This window comes from Gopherus evgoodei, unplaced genomic scaffold (assembly GCF_007399415.2).
Source record: "Gopherus evgoodei ecotype Sinaloan lineage unplaced genomic scaffold, rGopEvg1_v1.p scaffold_64_arrow_ctg1, whole genome shotgun sequence".
Classification (NCBI taxonomy): domain Eukaryota; kingdom Metazoa; phylum Chordata; order Testudines; family Testudinidae; genus Gopherus; species Gopherus evgoodei.
The window spans coordinates 138,842-159,129 of NW_022060085.1; the positions used below are offsets into that span (position 1 = coordinate 138,842).

Below are 20,288 nucleotides of genomic sequence, written 5' to 3' on the forward strand. Positions count from 1 at the left end.
CTCTGGGTGAGGGGGGGAAGAGAGATTAACTCTCGGTACTTCTGTTTTCCAAGGCTGGGAACGGAGAGGGTGGAATCCCTCTGTTTAGATTCACGAAGCTTACTTCGGTGTCTCTCTCCAGGAACACCTGGAGGGGGGGGAAGGGAAAAGGTTTATTTCCCTTTGTTGTGAGACTCAAGGGATTTGGGTCTTGGGCTCCCCAGGGAAGGTTTTTGGGGGGACCAGAGTGCCCCAAAACACTCTAATTTTTTGGGTGGTGGCAGCAGTACCAGGTCCAAGCTGGTAACTAAGCTTGGAGGTTTTTCATGCTAACCCCCATATTTTGGACGCTAAGGTCCAAATCTGGGACTAAGTTATGACACCTACCTATCCATCTTGGGCATTTACAGGGTCTCAGAATCGATGGAGACCTAGGCACTATCCCTAGTTTTCTTCTAATTGACTATATTTTTTAAATATACACAAATTATCAGAGCAGCCAATTCCTCTCTATTTTAGGACAGAGCCCAAGAGTTCTCAACCCCCCTAGGGAAGGTCCTTTAATTACTGTTTACTCCTAAAGCTGGAAAAATAGCACAAAAGTGCAGACAGGCCTGTCTCCAGCCTGTTTACATCCAGATCTAGCTTCTCCACTAGAGGCTGAGCAAACACACCTGGGATTGCACAGAGCTATATTATAAGTGGTGTACACTTGTGTGTCAGCTCTCGGCGTGGGATGCTGCTGCAGATGCTGGGGCGAGAGAGGTGTGGGTCACGGCTACCTGAGGCGGATTCCCAGGGAAGATGCTTCTGTGTCAGGATTCACAGGTATCCATCTCCTGCTGAGGCGCTCCCGTGCTCAACAAACCCAGTGCAGTGTGGGTGTGATGGGATAGAGAATAGGTCTGTGGTCCTTGCCGATCTGCACAGCCAGCAAACATCCCAGGGCCCTTGCCAGGGGGGATGAATTTGCTCCAGTCTCACTGGCCAAAATGTCACTCTTTGCTGGGCTCTCCCTCTCACCCCAGCTGATGGCCACTATCCCCAGGTGGTTGCATTTCAGTGGCACAGTGGATCCTTCAGGATGAAAATTGTTAGTAGATGTATAAATTCTGAGGCCGTGGCCCATACATTGCTCAGGCCACACTGAGGCAAAACTCACCTTGAAGTAAAGATCGATTAAAGACCTCAGGATCCAGCTGTATGTTAATACACAGACATTATCACCTCCTGCTCTTGCATTTCAGTGCTCTGGCTGTTAAGGAGGTAGCTGTTACCTGACTTTTATCAGCTGGAGAGCATGAAGGTGCTAGGGCTCCTCGCTGGAACAATTCTAAGAATTTTCAACATGGGCAAGACATCTTCTCTCCTAGCTTCATTCAAAAAGTCGGCTGAATTGTTACACCTGAAACTTTCACAGAACAATTCAGCCAGAAGCAGAGACTCAGAGTGAGAAATTTCAATCCAAATGGTTAAAATTTGGCAAACTTAATAGCAACTGAAAATCAGGTCTTCTAATGGAAGGTGTCAGACAGCCTTAACTATTCATGGTGCCACCAGCACCTCCTACAATTGCTAATCCATTTGTGAATCCCATTCACCTAAGCTCTTCTCCAGTAAAGTCAGAGCCAAGGAGTTCCACAGGCCAAAGAAGGATTATATAAACAATTTTCTTTTCTCAATGTTATATGTTCAGATTTTCAATGTAATTGAATATTCCCTTGTTCATGTGTTGTGAGACTGGGTAAATATTAATGTCTGATCTTTATCTTTTCTTTATCAATGGATTCATTGAGTTCAACATTAGAAGGCACCATTAGATCATCCTGTCTGACATCCTGTATAACACAGGCCATAACGTTTTACCCAATTACTCCTATATTGAGCTCAATAACTTGTTTCAGACTAAGGCCTGGTCTATACTAGTATTTTACATTGTAGAATCATAGAGCCACAGGGTGAGAAGGGACAGCAAGGGACATGTAGCCTAACTCCCTGCCATGATACAGGATTTGTTGGGTCTAAACCATACTAGATCGATGACTATCCAGCTTCCTTTGGAAAACCTCCAGCAAAGAAGCTTCCACACCCTCCCGAGACATCTCTTTCACCATCCTCCTGCTACAGTTAGGAACTTCTTTCTGAAATTTCATCTAAATCTGCTCTGCTATAGTTTGAATCCAATGACTCTTGTCTCAACCACTGTGTTGAGTCCCCTCTCAGTCTCCTGTTTTCGAAGCTAAATATGCCCACTTCGTTCAGCCCTTGCTCGTTTGGTTTGTATTCTGTCCCTCGGATCCTCTTTGCCTTTCAACTCTGGATCCTTTCCAGGTTTTCTATATCCTTTCTATACATTAGTGACCAAACTGGACACAATGCTTCAGCTGAGACCTAACTAGTGCTGAGTAGATGAATACTATCACCCAATCTTTGGATTGTCCACAGATTTTATCTGCAGTGATTTTCTATTTCCCTCCAGATCCTTGATGAAAATATTGAATAGCATCAGACCTAGAACTGATCCCTGCAGAATCCCACTAGAAAAAGCCCCATTTGCTGACACTGGCCCCTTGACAATGGCTTTTGATATTTAACTGACATCTCTCAGTTAGCCATTTTGTAGTACATTTTACGTGTGCTCTACTGATATTATTGAGCATTCATCTGAACGTTTTTCCCTACTAAATCAAATGCTTCAGAGAAATTGAAGTTTATTTCATCTGCACAGTACGCTTGATGAACCAAACGTGTACTCTCATTAAAGGAGGAAATCAGTTTTATGCTGTTTAACATTCTCATTGGCAGTTAATGGACTGGAGAGTATTTCATCACTGCTTGTGATAGGAGTACCTCATACTGCTTCTTTCCAAATGCGGAACAAAACTATTTCTGCAACACACCTACATTTTCTGCAACATTAAGAAATTTCCTTTCTCCCTCTAGGAATTGGCCTAAACCTTTTCTAGGATTTTTCTTGTTCTTAATGTCCTTAATAACCTCCTTTTTGTTATCCTTTGCCCCACCAAGCATGTATTTTTCCCTGATGTCTTTAACATCCCTTATAAATTTCCATACCTTCCAAATTGTATTGCTTACTATCTATTTCCTCTTTTTTTCCATTTGTATATATTGCTTTTTCCCAAATAATTGTTGCCTTCACTTTACCACTGAACTGGGTTTTTAGCCAAAGTTCTTAAAGAACTCCTAATTTTCATTCCCATTTTTCGGTTAAATATTTTCCTCCCAATCAGTTTTGCTGATAATTTTCCTCAGTCTCATTTTTTATTTTGTTCTCCTCTATCATATGCCCATTTGTGACTTGTTGGATCACAGAAACCCCCTTGGGAACTGCCAAATGATGTGCCAAGACGACTTCTGCCCCTGCTTTCCTGCCCTGGCAGCTTAGGACTCCAGCACCTTGCCTGGTTTGAGGCAGATCTGCTAGCCTGTTGCAAACACAGACCCAGGGTCTCAACCACATACCCCAAAGCTGCAGGCTTAAATGAAAGCAACTTACAGAAGTGTTCCTGTCTTTAACACTCAGATGCCTAACTCCCAGTGGGGTCTAAACCCCAAATAAGTCCGTTTTGCCCCGTATAAAGCTTTTACAGGGTAAATTCATAAATTATTCACCATCTATAACACTGGTAAGAGATATGCACAGCTGTTTGCCCTCCCCAGGTATTAATACGTACCCTGGGTTAATTAACAAGTAAAAAGTGATTTTATTAAATACAGAAAGGAGGATTTAAGTGGTTCCAAGTAGTAATAGATGGACCAAAGTGAATTACCCAGTAAAATAAAATAAAACCCACAAATCTAAACCTAATACAGTAATACAACTGAATACAGGTAAAATATCACCCTTAGAGATGTTTCAATAAGTTTCTTTTCTCAGTCTGGACACCTTCCTAGTCTGGGCACAATCCTTTCCCCTGATACAGCCCTTGTTCCACCTCAGGTGGTAGCTAGGGGATTCCTTATGATGGCTTCTCTCTTTGTTCTCTTCTACCCACTTATATATCTTTGCATAAGGAGAGAATTCTTTGTCCTTCTGGCTTCCCACCTCTCCTCACCGGAGAAGCACCAGGTTAAAGATGGAATCCAGTTCAGGTGACATGATTACATGTCACTGTTAAACCCCAAGCTTCATTCCTCCCAGTCTGACTCCTGGGAAGGCTTTTCGGCAAACAGAGCCCAAGTCAATTGTCCTGGTTGATGGGACCCATCAAGATTCCAAACCACCATTAATTGCCCACACTTTGCATAATTACAATAGGCCCTCAGAGTTATAGTTGATATTTCTAGTTTTAGATACAAGAATGATACATTTATACAAATAGCATGATCACACTCAGCAGATTGTAAGCTTTGAAATGATACCTTACAAGAGACATTTTGCATGAGGCATATTCCAGTTACACTATATTCACTCATTAGCATATTTTTTATAAAATCATATAGACTGCAGCGTCACACCGTTCTTTGTCTTGTTCTCTAAACTAAACAGTTCCAAACTTTTCAGTCTGCATATGGTAGTCTTCCCCATTCTCAGAGCCTGTCTTGGAAATCTCTTTCTGTCTGCTTTATCTTTCAGATACTGGGTTACAAAAACTGAGCACATATCCAGAGCAGGTTATTCTTCATCTCTCTCCTTAGACATCCGGACATTGTCTTTGTTTTCACCACTACTGCAGATCAGCAGGTGTTTCCATGGAGCTGCTATCAGTGATGACCAAGACTTTTCCCTGAGGTGTGTTCTAGTTGGGATGTTTTCCCCTGGCACATGTCTTGGCAAAAGTTTGGGTTTTTTTTCCACTCTCAGATTTTCAGTAACTAGGTGAATGGGAAACTCCCTACAGCATGGATTCTCTAGCCTGGTTTTCATTGCATTAAGGCTATGTGTACATTGGCAGATATTTTTGCCAACAGCTTGGTCAATAACCAAAAAGTCTTTAAAGAAAATCATTGTTGCTCGTTCACACTGTCTTTCTCTTTCAGCATAGTGGGGTGGTTGCTGCAACAATGAGAGCAATGCACTGTGGGTAGCTATCCCACAGTTCGGCTCTCCATCTTGTGCCAGTAGGGGTTGTGGGAAGGTGGAGTGGATCACAGCGCATCATGGATTCAAGCTCTATGTTTCATGATGCGTTGTTTTCCGTCCCAGCATTCCATGTTTTCTCATCTCCAATTCATAGCACTTTTCAACATCCCTTGTTTTCTGCTCAGCTTGTCACCTCTGTTTGCATGAATGGATCCCACGCTGCTCTGCAATGAGCAGTGGAATCAATCTTGAAGTTGCAAAGGCAACAGGAGTCACAGTTGCCTGACACACTCCCCAACATGGATAGCAGCAGCATTAGGTTGCTTTTGGCATTCATGGAACAGCTGAACATGGTGGAACATTATTTTTGGGCTCGAGAAATTGTTATGTAGGTCTGGAATGATGAGCAGTGGCTGCAGATCTTTCGGATGAGGAAAGTCACCTTCCTGAAACTGTGTGTTCAGCTAGTCCCAGCCCTGAGATGCAAGGACACCCAAATGAGAGCTGCCCTCTTGGTGGAGAAGCACCTCGTGATTGCAGTGTGGAAACTGGCGACTCCAGGCTGCTACTGGTTGGTTGAAAATCCGTTTTTCAGTCAGGAAATCAGCCTTTGGGGATGTGTAATATGTGGATGGCTTTGCAGAAATGGGTTTCCCTAACTGTGGAGGGGTGATAGATGGCATGCATATTCCAATTTTGGCACCGAAGTACCTTGCAATATTGTAATTAAATCAGAAGCGGAACTTCTCTATGGTGTTACAGGCACTTGTGGATCACCGTGGCATTTAACTGACATCAGAGCAGGGCGGTCCAGAGAATTTCATGATGAATGAATATTTAGGAACACTAGCCTTTACATAAAGCTGCAAATGGTGACTTTCTTTTCAGACCAGAAGAACCCTGTAAGGATGTTGAAATACCCATTGTGATCCTGGGAGACCCGACGTACCCCTTAATGTCATGACTTATGAAGCCGTAAATGGGAAACCTGGATAGCAGTAAGGAACATTTCAAAAATAGGCTGAGTAGGTGCAGGATGACAGTAGAATGTGCATTTGGCATGTTAAAAGCGCGCTGGCGAGGCCCTTATGACAGGTTAGACCTAAATGAGGAAAATATTCCCATGGTCATAGCCATGTGTTGCATATTGCATTATATTTGTGCAGAAAAGGGCAAAAAGTTTGCTCAGGGGTGCACTGCTGATGCAGAACACTTGGCTGCTGATTTTGAGCAGCCAGACACCAAGGTTATTAGAAGGGCACAATGGGAGGCAATTTGAATCACGGAGGCTTTGAGGCAACACTTTGGAGTTGAGAGGCAGTAACGTTTGTTAAGTATTGGGGGTAGCTGTATTAATCTGTATCCACAAAAACAACAAGGAGTCCAGTGGCACCTTAAAGAGTAACAGATTTATTTGGGCATAAGCTTTTGTGGGTAAAAAACCTCACTTCTTCAGATGCAAGATGCACTTCTTCAGTAACGTTTGTTGTTATGCTTGGAACTGTAATGCATAATGAAGTCCAGTTTTGTTCAAGCCCAGGATTCAATGTAAGGAAATGATAAAACTGCTTACTTGTTCACTGTTGCCATCGTAACTTACACAGAAACAAATATAGCATGCTTATTATTCAAATAACTTTGCCTTTCTTACCCAAAAAACACAACACCATGCAGACACACACAGACAAACTCACCATCTTGGGAGGGGAAGGTACCAGTGGAGGACTGACTTTTGGAGCTGAGCGTCAGTCCAGCTATCATTTGAAAAGCTGTCTGCAGGGATGCAGTGTAGAGGAAAGCATGAAGTCTCAGAAATCGCAAATGGATGTGCAGGTGGAATCTAGGGAGGGCATGGGAAAGAGCTCTGAATGTGATGAAGGGGAAGGCAGACACGCATCTGCCCATTCTGGAGGGTTATGAATGACTGCAGTGTGTTGGTTTGTGGCTCTGAAACTTATCAGCCTCTCTGTTGTGCCCCTAGTGCATGCCTCCTTTCCTTTTCTTTCCTGCTTGTCATATTCCATCCACTTCCCCCATTCCGTCTTTTCTGCATCTGAGTGCTGAAGCACCTGCCAGAACATATATTCCTTGCTCTGTCTTGAGCACTTTCTTATCCGATGGAGACGCATGACTGGGGTGAACAGGGTGCCTCCTTTCAAGGAAATATCTGGTGAAGCATGAGCAACAATAAACAATCATTATTGTTAAGTACACATACAGCATTGAAAAGCTACACTAAAATATACCACTGGTAACACATCAATCACTCTCTGGCTGGTCCTTGAGAAGCACAGATGCCAGCTACCACCACCGAGTATATCGTGAGTATACCCAGGAGCAGGGAACATTGTGCATGGGAGAAAAGCAATGTTTAAGGAGTCGCGGGGCACTTCTCAGGGGGGCAATATTCTAAAGTTTCCTACCTTGTTCCACAGTTGGGGGTCATTGTAGCAGATATCTTTGTCCTGAGGGTAAGCAAGGAAGCAAGGATGCATCTACTACACACTTGTGGCTTCCTCCCCCATCCCTATGCTGCTTGCCTGTGTGCCGCTTTGGTCCTTGCCCAAGCAATTGCAGAATGGCACAGAAAGTGTTCCTCGATGGGCGAAGGACCAAAGAAGCTCTGCTAAGGAACCTCCAGCACAGGATTGTGGAGTACCTGCAGGAAAGTTTCCTAGAGATCTCTCTGGAGGATTCCTGTAACATCTTGTTGTGCATCAAAAACCTCTTCCAACATACTGTCTAGCTGCACGAGAAAATATCCAGCACACAGAAACACAGCCAGACTTGTATATTTCTCTACCCTCAACACATCTCCACACTTCACAAAGCAAAATCACTTACCAGGGGTGTCCTCTCCTGCTTCTTGTTCATCTGATTGTGACTGCTGAGACTGGTTGGACACCTCTGGAATAGAGAACAGCTCCTGACTGGACACAGCACTGGGCAAAACCAGCATGGGCTCCACATCTTCTACCTTCATTCTTCATAGATGACTTCCTCCTCTGGATTAAGTCAAGTTTCTGTCAGTTCCAGCCCCACCAATGAATCCACAGGGTTCTTGGCTATTGAGGTGGGGTCACCTCCATGGATAGCGTCCAACTCCTTATAAAAACGGCAGGTCTGGGTCACAGCACTGGAGCAACCATTTGCCTCCCTTGCCTTCTGGTATGCCTACCGCAGCTCCTTCACCTTTGCTCTGCAAAGCATAGCCCTTTTCCCACAAGCTGAGCAAAATCGGCCCATAGGCATCAAATTTGCTACATCTGGAGCACAACTGGGACTGCACAGCTTCCTATCCCCAAATACTGAGTAGATCCAGCAGTTCTGAAGTGGTCCAAGTGGGAGGGCAATTGCTGCGTGGATTCATCATGGTTATCTGGGAACATGTGATGTGAGCTCTCCACGCCGAGCAAACATGAAGAGGAATTTCAAATTTCCCAGGACTTTAGGGGGTGGGGAGAAGATGTTTAACTGGAAACAGGGTAACAGAGCTGAAACGTCTGACCAGAGTGGTCAGGATGGGCATTGCGGGATACCTTCTGAAGGCCTATTACTGTGATAAAATCAAGTGCAAGTGTCTACACTGGCACTTTGGTAACAAAACTTTAGATTAAAAAGCCTTACAACTTTTGTCAAGGTGTTTTTTTAATCTCACTGAAACAGAGGAGTTCAGTCATTGAAAGTGGCTTTGCAGAGTATACACCTCCACTGTTTCTTCACCAAAAGCTGCCTTTGGGTGAAAAAACTTCGCAGTATAGACAAGCCCTAAGGAACAATGATGGATAACCAGTATCCACACTCATGTTTCCTGCTGGTTCCTTTAAAGATTTTACACACCAAGATGTGTAGGAATTATTGATGCATGGAGAACCATAAAATATGGAATTGACATTAGTAGGGTCAGTTGTTCACAATTCATTTATCTGAGTAATGAAAATGTCATCTTCCTGTGTGTGAAGAGCAATTAATCTGCTTCACCCATGAGAACAGCCTCCAGTAGTGCATGTTGTGTCTCATATTAACTTTGTCTCTCCAACAGGCATTTGTACTGCAGCCATCACCCTAGAGCCTGAACACAGAAAGAAATTCAGGGGAATGTACATTAGATGCTGGTTACAGGGTTCTGCCTCAGAGTTATATACCTTCTTCCCTACTCCATGTCAGATTCCAACACAACCGACTTCACCAACCCCTCCACATTCATCCTGCTGGGCATTCCTGGCCTGGAGGTGGCCCATGTATGGATCTCCATCCCCTTCTCTGTCACTTACGCCATAGCCATTTGGGGAACATCAGCATCCTGTTCATTGTAAATATGGAGCTGAGCCTCCATATACCCATGTACTATTTCATCTGCATGCTGGCTGTCACTGACCTGATCCTGTCTACTTCCATCCTGCCCAAAACACTGAGCATCTTCTGGTTCAATTCCAGGGAGATAGGTTTTAGTGCCTGCCTCACCCAGATGTACTTCATTCACTGCTTCACATCAGTGGAGTCTGGGATCTTTGTGGCCATGGCTTTTGATCGTTATGTGGCCATCTGTGATCCTCTGAGACATTCCATCATCCTGACAAACCCTGTGGTGGCCAAGATCAAACTGGCCGTGGTTCTGCGTGGCTTCATGCTCATGCTGCCCCATCCTTTCCTGGTGAGGCAGTGGCCATATTGTAGAACCAATATCATCCCCCACTCATACTGTGAGCACATAGCCATGGTGAAGCTGGCCTGATCCTCAGGGCCATCTTCAGTCTCCCCACAAAGGATGCCCGGCTCAAAACTTTTGGGACCTGCAGCTCCCACCTTTGTGCCATCTTATCCTTTTACATCCCAGCTGTCTTCTCCTCTCTCACACATCAGATTGGCCACAATGTGCCCCTGCATTTCCATGTTCTCATGGCCAATGTTTACCTCCTGGTGCCCCCCATGCTAAATCCCATCATCTATGGGGTGAGGACCAAACAGATCCGGGACAGGCTGCTCCCACTCTTTACTTATAAAGAAACTAAAGTTTTCTCCTGGTGTTCTGGCTCTCAGACCAAGTTCCGTGCTGAGCTGACTGGTGACACAGTGCTGGGCTCCCTTCCCTGAATCACTGACTGGCCAGTCAAAGAGACATTCAACTCTTTCCTTGCCTTACTGTGCTGTGTAAGCCTGATAAACTGAGGAATTCATCTGTGCACAACTCATTAACTTATAGAGTTGCCACCTTTCTAATTGCTGATAATTGGACACCTGACACCCCCTTGTCCTGGCTAGTTAGTCTGTCTCAAACCAGGCAGGACACTGAAGTCCTAAGCTGCCAGGGCAGGAAAGCAGAGGCAGAAGTAGTCTTGGCACATCAGGTGGCAGATCCCATGGGGTTTCTGTGATCCAGCCCATCACAGACCTGAACATTGCTGTGTCTCAAAAGCACACACATACAGCATCTGGGACCCAAATACAGCCACTGGAGGGTATCATACTATATGCCTATTTCATAGAGCTGGAAGGGACCCTGAAAGATCATCAAGCCCAGCCTCCTACCTTTACTTGCAGGATCAAGTACTGATTTTGCTTCAGATCCTTAAGTGGCCCTCTTTAGGAATTGAACTTACAACCATGGGTTTAACAGGTTAATGCTCAAACCACTGAGCTAACCCTCCTCCCTCACCAACCATCTAATACCCCTTGCAGGATACTACCTGGGGTTTATGGCCATCTGGGCTGGAGGGTACCAATGTAGCAAATTAATTAAAAGTGTATTGGCCCTTGAGAGCCACCTGGCAGACAATTTTGGCAGACTGCACACTGGGCTGGTGTACTCTTACTATCAGGGGAGTGGCTAAAGGAGAATGGACCTCAGCCATCCTTTTACAGCCAGGGTTTGGGGGTGGATGTAAGTGGAAATGGTCCCAAGAACCCATTTTTCAAGTAGTAATAACAAATAATGACATATGATTTCTAATGGGATCCGAGGTATCCTACCCACAGATGGGTCTTGCATGGGTGGGACAGAGAAGTACCTGGAAGGGCTGGCCACAGGAACCACTACCCCTGCAGTGTTCAGAACCAGTACCCCCTCAGCACTGGGTGGAACAGGGAAATAAAATTTGCTGGGAGAGATTGGCCGTGCTTAATGGCCAGATTCTGGAGGGTGGAAGGCGTGTGTAGTGGGTGGGATTTGGACCAGGAGACTTTTCCTTGCAGCTGGGAAACTTCACTTATCAGATCCATATACCAGCTATGCATCGGCTTAATGTAACTGGACACCCAACAATACCTACTAACTGGACTAACCACCTGGATAAATTGGGACCATGTGATACAGCTACCCCGGGAGCCCAGGCTGAGCATCTCTGAATGCAGATTTTGGAAGCCAAGAAGAATTCATTTGAAGAATGAATGCCTTCCACCTGGCTACTGAACTACCTGCTGATTGTGCTTGAACTGATATTGCCTGTGCCCTTCGGACAAGCCTAATGGACACTTATTCACTTCTTGGTTATATTGCTCATGTTGTAAAAATATTAGTCCTATTAATCATAATATTGATCATATTCACGGGATGTTTGGAAATTATGTGCTGCCTTAGCTTCTCCCCAAAAGCCATATTTGTAAATTCAGTAGCTTATCCCTTTATGACCTGTCTTCTCCCTCTCCTCGTAGCATGTCAATGTTTCAAACAGCAGCCATGCTTTTGGCACCATCCCATAAGTGTTTGGCCAAGCTTTTTTTTATTTTTAGGGGAAGCCCAGGCCCTCTGCTGTGCTAACCTAATAGTGGCTTTTTTTGAGCAATTAGGGTATATAGAGGTAACCTGGAAGCCAGATAAGGGCAGTGTGAACCTGACAGTTTTATAGTAGCATTGAGCAGGGTTTATTGAAATGTTAACACATTTTGTTTTTGAGAAGGCTTGTAGCATATTTGCTGACTGAATAATAGCACATTTTTTTTGGAAGGCAGCAGCATTAAACGCATAGGAAGGAACATGTTGCAATGTTGCAATAGGTTAAATTATTAGTTACTGGGAGCAATCCAGTACAGGCATACATTTCTGTGGTGGAGCAAGCCCTTTGGGTATGTTTGCTTATTTACCAATTGCTTGATTAAATAACAGTAAGGGCCTACTTTATTTGTTACACTGAAGAGTTTAGGGGAGGCCATTATATTTACCCCAGTATGGACTTTTATAGAACCATACAGTTGTGCATTTTGGGGCATATTTGGAGAGAAAGCCTTTGGTGCTATTACTGCTGTTTTATTTGTTTTTTACTTAACCACCCGCTAATATGAAATATTTTGGAGTTTAAAATATATGTATTTTGAACAGTAATTCAGTAGGTTACTAAGATGTGAAGGTTTTGGCCATTGGGTTTTATTGGAATATGCTGATGCATCCTGGGGTTAACAACAGGGATAGAGGTGGTAACAGGGATAGGAGCAGGGGAATGGGACAAGATCCTTTTGACAGTCACGGAACATGGAAACCCTAACATCACCTGCCAAGAGATTCCACTGCTGTAATCTGGAGCCCAACAGCTCTGCCTTACTCTTGGGTAGTTCCAAATCCTTGACAAGATCATTCAGTTCACCTTGTGTTATGAGGTGTGGTTCAGAGGAGGAAGATGGGAGAAAATGTGGGTCCTGTGACATTGATGGTTCAGGACCAGAAGTTTCATCCTCTTCCTCTTCCTCGTCTGACTCAAGTGAGAAGGATTCTGGTGAACCAGGAAATGGCAGTCCTTCTCCGTGGGTTACTGGGCGTATAGCTGATAGAATGTTTGGATAATGCACAGTCCACTTTTTCTTCTTTGACACACCTTTCCCAACTGGAGGCACCATGCAGAAGTAACAATTGCTGGCATGATCTGTTGGCTCTCTCCAAATCATTGGCACTGCAAAAGGCATAGATTTCCTTTTCCTGTTCAACCACTGGCGAAGATTTTTTGCACACGTGTTGCAGCATATGTGTGGGCCCCACCTCTTGTCCTGATCTCCAATTTTGCAGCCAAAATAAAGGTGATAGGCTTTCTTAACCATAGTGGTTATACTGTGCTTTTGTGATGCAAAAGTTACTTCACCACAAACATAGCAGAAGTTATCTGCACTGTTCACACAAGTACGAGGCATCTCTGCTCACTTTGGCTAAACAGAAATGTGTCCCTTTGCAAAATCAAACACTGACAAAGAAGAGAGCATGACACTGTATGATTTCTAGAGCTGATATAGGGCAATTTGTTCAGCAGAGTGATGTAAGCTTCGTTATGATTGCATCATCCATGACTTCTAGGAATAACATGATGCAATTCATATCATGTATGATGCAATACCAGCTTCAGATTGCATCATTCATTGTTTTGCCTCAAAAGCAAGTACTGTCCAAACCCAGTCATAGATTTATTCATAGATCCAGTTAAAGATGTATTTTAGTCATTTCTGGTTTAAATTGAGATCCCTTCCCTTTATAACTCACTTATCCTCCGCCATTCCCAAGTCAAGGGTCGTATATACTGATCCAATAGCATATCTTGAAAACTAGAGCCAATCAACAATTTAAAGCATCATTTTCGTTCTCAGTGACCCAGAATTAGTAAAGTTGGACTACATTTATTTCAGAAGCATTTTGGCTGTAGAGCAGTGTTATTGGCCATAGACTTGTATCTTATACCTGTGTTGTATGCTTGGGTAACACCACACAGATAGCATTTACATGAAGGCCAGAAAGATCTGTGTTGATGGCTTTCCAGGACACTTAGCTCTCACAACGGGCTGTAGAAAAAACACACCTCAGCAAGAATTTGGGCAATGGCTGCCCTTGTGGGTCATCAAAGCACTTCAGGACATGTGACATGCTCATGTGACCCTGGACTCCAACTTGGGCCAGTAACTTTCCATGAACTTTCCAGGGGCTATGAGCTTTGTATGGGACAGTAAAATTCCATGCACAGAGCAGAGGATATAGAAGGACCCCCAAGACATTTCCATCTTGTCTTCATTTCCTGCCACATTTCTCTGGATTGGATTTCTAACAAGGAAGTTCTGAACAAGGACTGATAACCCCCAACCTGATCGGGTGGTTCCAGGGAGACTTGCAAGCTAGCAGTTTATTCCATCACTGCTGTGGTCCTGATCTCTGCACACTGAAAAATCACTTGAATGTATCTGATCTGTTAACCATTTATAGCTCTTCTTTTCTTTTCTTATTAACCCTTTAGTTTTTAATTGCTAAAGGATTGGGAGCTGTGTGATCATTGAGTAAGATCTGAGTTCTATATGGCCTGGCTATGCCACTGATCTCTTGGGATTGGAAGGAGCCTGTATCTGATTAAACCAGCTTTCAGTAACCCCTCATCATACACTCCAGTGTCCCAGCGGTGAGCCAAGGGCTGGGATGCCTAAGGAGACTGTTTTTTTGGTTTCTGTTAGCCAGGGTGGTGAGACAGAAGTTTCCTCTTGTTACTGACTTGGTATAATTTAATGATAGAATAACCACAGTTTGGGGTGAATCTGCCCTATTTCTCAGCAGTTGGTCCTGAATTTGGCATCCTCAGCTGTGTCCCACTGAGGCATGGTGACACATGGACACAGAGTTCACTGTTGATTGGTGCTTCACAGACTATTGCTTATTACTCCCAGGAAGTATCCCCCTTTTACAAATGAGGAAACTGAGGCAGCAGGAAGGGCTAGTCTCTCTCACATCAGGCTTGTACAGTCCCTGCAGCAGCACAAAGGCCTAGTGCTCTCTCTCCACTGGTTTATATAGTGCACAAGATCTCCCCTGATTTCAGTGGGGTGGCACCCACTTACACCATAGGAGGATTTGGCCCTGTCATAAACAGATAGCTAAGGGTTAATGTCTCTTTCACCTTTAAAGGGTTAAGAAACAGTGACCTGAAACACCTGACCAGAGGACCAATCAGGAGAAAAGATACTTTCAAATCTGTGTGGAGGGAGTTTTGGGTGTGAGTTCTTTGTTCTTTGTCTGTTTTCTTTCTGGGCTCTGAGAGTGACCACACGAATCTCCAGGCTCTTTAATCTTCTGTTTCCAATTGTAAGTACAGCGGTAGAAAGACAATATAGGCTTTTACATTGTTTTTCTGTATTTGCAAATGTGTAGTCTGCTGGAAATAGTTTAAATTGTTTTTTTTCTGGATAAGGCTATTTATCCATTTTCTATAAGCTAAAAGACCCTATAATGTTTACCATCTAAACTGCAGAGATAAACCTTTTACTTTTTTCTTTCTTTTTTTTATTAAAAGCTTTGCTTTAAGACCTGTTTGATTTTTTTCTCCTAGTTAAGGCTCAAAGGAACTGAATCTGTGTACACCAGGGAATTGGTGGGGAGAAGGGAAAGAGAAGGATAAGATTCCTCTTTGTGGGCTTGTCTACATCAGAAAGTTGCAGCGCTGGTGAGGGAGTTACAGCGCTGCAACTTAGGAGGTGTACACATCTGCAGGGCACCACCAGCGCTGCAACTCCCTGTTTGCAGCGCTGGCCGTACTCCCGTTTTGTCTCGGGTGTAGAGGATCCAGCGCTGGTAATCAAGTATAGACACTTACCAGCGCTTTTCTTGACCTCCGTGGAATAAGCAGGTATCCCAGCATACCTGAGGAAGCCTCTGGTAATCAAACTGGTCTCCTTCCCCAGCTTGCTCTCGCGTTCCCCGAACCCCGAGCAAGCAGGTCTCCTTCCCTGAGGTTTGCTGGGTGGTTCCGGGAACGCGAGAGCAAACCGCGGCGAAGCTGGTCTCCTTTCCCGGTTTGCTATCGCGTTCCCCGAACAAGCAGGTCTCCTTCCCTGCGATTTGCAGGGTGGTTCGGGGAACGCGAGAGCAAACCGTGGCGAAGCTGGTCTCCTTTCCCGGTTTGCTCTCGCGTTCCTCGAACAAGCAGGTCTCCTTCCCTACGGTTTGCAGGGTGGTTCGGGGAACGCGAGAGCAAACCGCGGCGAAGCTGGTCTCCTTTCCCGGTTTGCTCTCGCGTTCCCCAAACAAGCAGGTCTCCTTCCCTACGGTTTGCAGGGTGGTTCGGGGAACGCGAGAGCAAACCGCGGCGAAGCTGGTCTCCTTTCCCGGTTTGCTCTCGCGTTCCCCGAACCCCCGAGCAAGCAGGTCTCCTTCCCTGCGGTTTGCAGGGTGGTTCGGGGAACGCGAGAGCAAACCGCGGGGAAGCTGGTCTCCTTTCCCGGTTTGCTCTCGCGTTCCCCGAACCCCCCTTGAAGCCGCCCAACAGCGCTGCAGTGTGGCCACATCTAACACCACTTGCAGCGCTGGTTGCTGTAAGTGTGGCCACTCTGCAGCGCTGGCCCTATACAGCTGTACTAATACAGCTGTAACAACCAGCGCTGCAAAATTTTAGATGTAGACATGGCCTGTGTCACATTCAAGGAGCTTGAATCTGTATTGCCCTGAGGGAGGGAAAGGTAAATTTCCTCTTTGTGTTAGATTCACGGAGTTGAATCACGATGATCTCCTAGGGTACCCAGGGCAGGAAAGATCTGGGAGGAGGTAAAGAGGAGGAAGGGAATGGTTTATTTCCCTTTGTTGTAAGACTCAAGGAATCTGGGTCTTGGGGTCCCCAGGGAAGGGTTTGGGGAGACCAGAGTCTATCAGGTGCTCTACATAAGTCCTGATTGGTGGGAGCCTATCAGATCTAAGCTGGTAATTAAGCTTAGGGAAATTCATACTAGTACCCATATTTTGGACGCTAAGGTCCAGATTTGGGAATTATACTATGACAGGCCCAAGTCATTTAACTAGAAATAAAGAGTCATCAGACATCAGGGAGCTGGAAGTGAATAGACCCAGCTCTGCCACGGATTCACTGGGTGATCTTGGGCACAGCCTCTCCATGCATTAAACGGAGATAATTATTTATTATTTCTAGCTAGTTGCTATCAAAAGGTCCCAATTGTTAGAAGAAAAAAAGCAGATTGAGCCAGAGGCAGATATGAGTACAGGCTATTTTATTGTGATACTTGTTCCCCTGGATCCAACTGTCCAGTAAGCTCTGATTTCATTCCAACGCACTTGTTTTGTTTAGGTTAGTACAGGGGTCGGTAGCCTCTGGCACGTGGCACGTCAGGGTAAGCCCCCTGCCAGGCCGGCCAGTCTCTTTACCTGCTGCGTTGGCAGGTTCGGCCGATCGCGGCTCCCACTGGCAGCTGGTCGCCATCCCAGGCCAATGGTAGTGGCAGGAAGCTGCGTCCAGCAAATCCCTCGCCTGCACCGCTTCCCGCAGCCCCCATTGGCTTGGGACGGCAAACCGAGGCCAGTGGGAGCCACGATCGGCTGAACCTGCAACGCGGCAGGTAAACAAACTGGCCCGGCCCAGCCGCGAGCCACAGGTTGCCGACCCCTGGGTTAGTATGTACACGCCTACATCTGCTACAACACCCAAAAAACCTTATTAAGCAATAGAAACACCCACTGTTAGTAAACCCATCCATATCTATTACTCATTGCATTACACATGATGCATTTCTCTGCACCAATTTGTTGCCATAAACCTTCCTCATCAGCAGTTCTCAGGGTGGGTGGGGAAGGGGCCCTGAGCCAGGGCTTGTTTATGTAGCTGGGAAAAGTAGAGAGGGAGGGGGAAATTACACTTCTCCCTGTGCCTCTGTTTGCCTATCTGTATAGTGGGGACATGTTCATAATTACTTTGCTTTGCTAGGACTTTTCAAGATCTTTCATTGAAAGATGCTGCACAGTATGGTGATAGTTAGTGTAGCAAGGTGGCCTGGCTCCCAGCTGCACCCAAGAGGGCCGATCCAGAACAAACGCTGAAGTGGGCGGAGCCACCGCCACCTGTTCCCACCCCCTGGAAGTCAAGGGGTGGGACAGGAAGTATAAAGGCCCAGCCCCAGCGCTTAGTTGGCCGCTGGCTGCCAGAAAGGACAGATGCTGGTGCCATAGCCCCCGCTGAGCCGAGTCTGCCCCGTGCTCGCTACCCTGAGGAGCACTGGCCGAGTCTGCCCAGTGCTCGATACCCTGAGGAGCACTGGCTGAACCTGCCCCGTGCTCGCTACCCTGAGGAGCACTGGCCGGGTCTGCCCCGTGCTCGCTACCCTGAGGAGCACTGGCCGAGCCTGCCCCGTGCTCGCTACCCTGCGGAGCACTGGCTGAGTCTGCCCCATGCTCGCTACCCTGAGGAACACTGGCCGAGCCTGCCTCGTGCTCGCTACCCTGAGGAGCACTGGCCGAGTCTGCCCCGTGCTCGCTACCCTGAGGAACACTGGCCGAGCCTGCCCCGCGCTCGCTACCCTGAGGAGCACTGGCCGAGCCTGCCCCGTGCTCGCTACCCTGCGGAGCACTGGCTGAGTCTGCCCCGTGCTCGCTACCCTGAGGAGCACTGACTGAGCCTGCCTCCCGCTCGCTACCCTGAGGAACAATGGCCAAGCCTGCCTCGTGCTTGCTACCCTGAGGGGCACTGGCCAAGTCTGCCCCATGCTCGCTACCCTGAGGAGCACTGGCTGAGTCTGCCCCATGTTCACTACCCTGAGGAACACTTGCCTCGTGCTCGCTACCCTGAGGAGCACTGGCCGAGCCTGCCCCGTGCTCGCTACCCTGAGGAGCACTGGCCGAGCATGCCCCGTGCTCACTACCCTGAGGAGCACTGGCCGAGCCTGCCTCGCGCTCGCTACCCTGAGGAACAATGGCCAAGCCTGCCTCGTGCTCGCTATCCTGAGGAGCACTGGCCGAGTCTGCCCTGTGCTCGCTAGCTGGAGGAGCACTGGCTGAGTCTGCCCCATGCTCGCTACCCTGAGGAACACTTGCCTCGTGCTTGCTACCCGGAGGAGGACTGGCCGAGCCTGCCTCGTGCTCGCTTCCTGGAGGAGGACTGGCCGAGCCTGCCCTTCGCTCGATATCCTGAGAAGCTACTTGAACATCCCTGCGCCCGGTATCCCGAGGACCAGCCCCGCTTACCCAGCGCTCAGTATCCGGAGGAGTCCATGGTGTGGGACACCGTGGAAGAAGCGGGTGATACACAGGTACCAATGAGAGGGAGATTGGAAGTGGCCCAGGGTTAGCCAACCCTAGTCTGGCTCCAGGAGACCCCAAACCAATGTCAGTGTGTTGCAGTCAGGATCCCCACTGACACAGCAGCAGACTGCCTGCCGCTGTTAGGGCCCCGGACTGGGACACAATGGAGTGGGAGGGCCTGCGTCCCCCCTGCCACCCTTCCAGGGGTGCCAGACTCCCCCTCTTGCTGGGCTGAGAAGGGCCTGAGTCCTGAACTGCTTGTTGCCCCGCCCTGCCCAAGGGCCCGGGCTAATAGACTATTTGTTTGCTCAGTCCCTGCCTAAAGGACTGAGCCCTGAACTGCTTGTTGCCCCGCCCTGCCCAAGGGCCCGGGCTTCTATCCTGTTTGTTTGCTCAGCCCCAGCCTGAGGGCCTGAGCTCCTGACTGTTTTCTGCTTCACCAGGTTAAGGCGACAACTCACCCAACTCATGTAGCGAGATGGCCTGGCTCACAGCGCGCCCGAGAGGGCTGAGCCCCCACACCGGACCCTTACATGTGGTGCCTTCTCCCAGGATGTGGGCGCGGGCTCTTGACACCGGTGAAAAGGGGGCTAGGGGAGAGAGACCTCCCTCCCGAGAGATGGATCTGTCACAACTCTTCGCTCTTGTGACAGAGAACCAGGAGCGAGAGCAGGCGGCCCAGTCGCAGCAGCAACAGGAGCAGCAGGCCGCCCAGCTCCAAGAGCAACAACAGGTCGTTGAGCAGCTAGGAACCCAACTGCACCAGCTGGTTCAGGACCTGGTCACCCAGCACCAGGATTTCCAGCGGCAATGTATCCAGCAGCTTGCGGCGGCGCTGTCCCGACCTTGGGAACCCCAGCTAGGAGGCACAGCTGGGGCCCCACGGCCCACCTCCCCGAACCGGCTGATGAAGATGGGCCCCGGCGATGACCCTGGAGCCTTTCTCATCACGTTTGAGCGGGTGGCCGTCGTCGCGGTGTTATGAAGCTGGCCCATGACATCCCGGCAGCCGGACACCTGGGTCACGAAAAGACTTTATTCTGGATACTGAGGCACTTCTTCTGGCCGGGGATACACCAAGAGGTAAAGAACTATTGCAACTCCTGCCCAGACTGCCAGTTGGCCGCCCCGGCATGAACTGCCATGGCGCCCCTGGACACCATGCCATTAATCGAGACCCCCTTCGAGCGCATGGCCATGGACCTGGTGGGGCCCCTCCCCAAGAGCACTGCGGGGTTTCAGTACATCCTAGTGATGCTTGACTATGCTACCCGGTTCCCCGAGGCAATACCCCTC

At 47.4% G+C, this 20,288-nt stretch overlaps 1 protein-coding gene across 1 annotated transcript; it reads left to right on the top strand.

Moving 5' to 3' along the window:
* Positions 1 to 9,231: 9,231 nt before the first annotated feature.
* Positions 9,232 to 19,565, top strand: LOC115643604 (olfactory receptor 52M1-like; the record flags this gene model as incomplete). The annotated part of the gene is given in 5 exon segments (XM_030547613.1): positions 9,232 to 9,298; positions 9,301 to 9,753; positions 9,756 to 10,096; positions 18,731 to 19,000; positions 19,545 to 19,565. Coding segments are annotated over 5 exon segments (1,152 nt in total), but the record flags the coding sequence as incomplete, so codon positions are not given.
* Between the last annotated feature and the right edge of the window lie 723 nt (positions 19,566 to 20,288).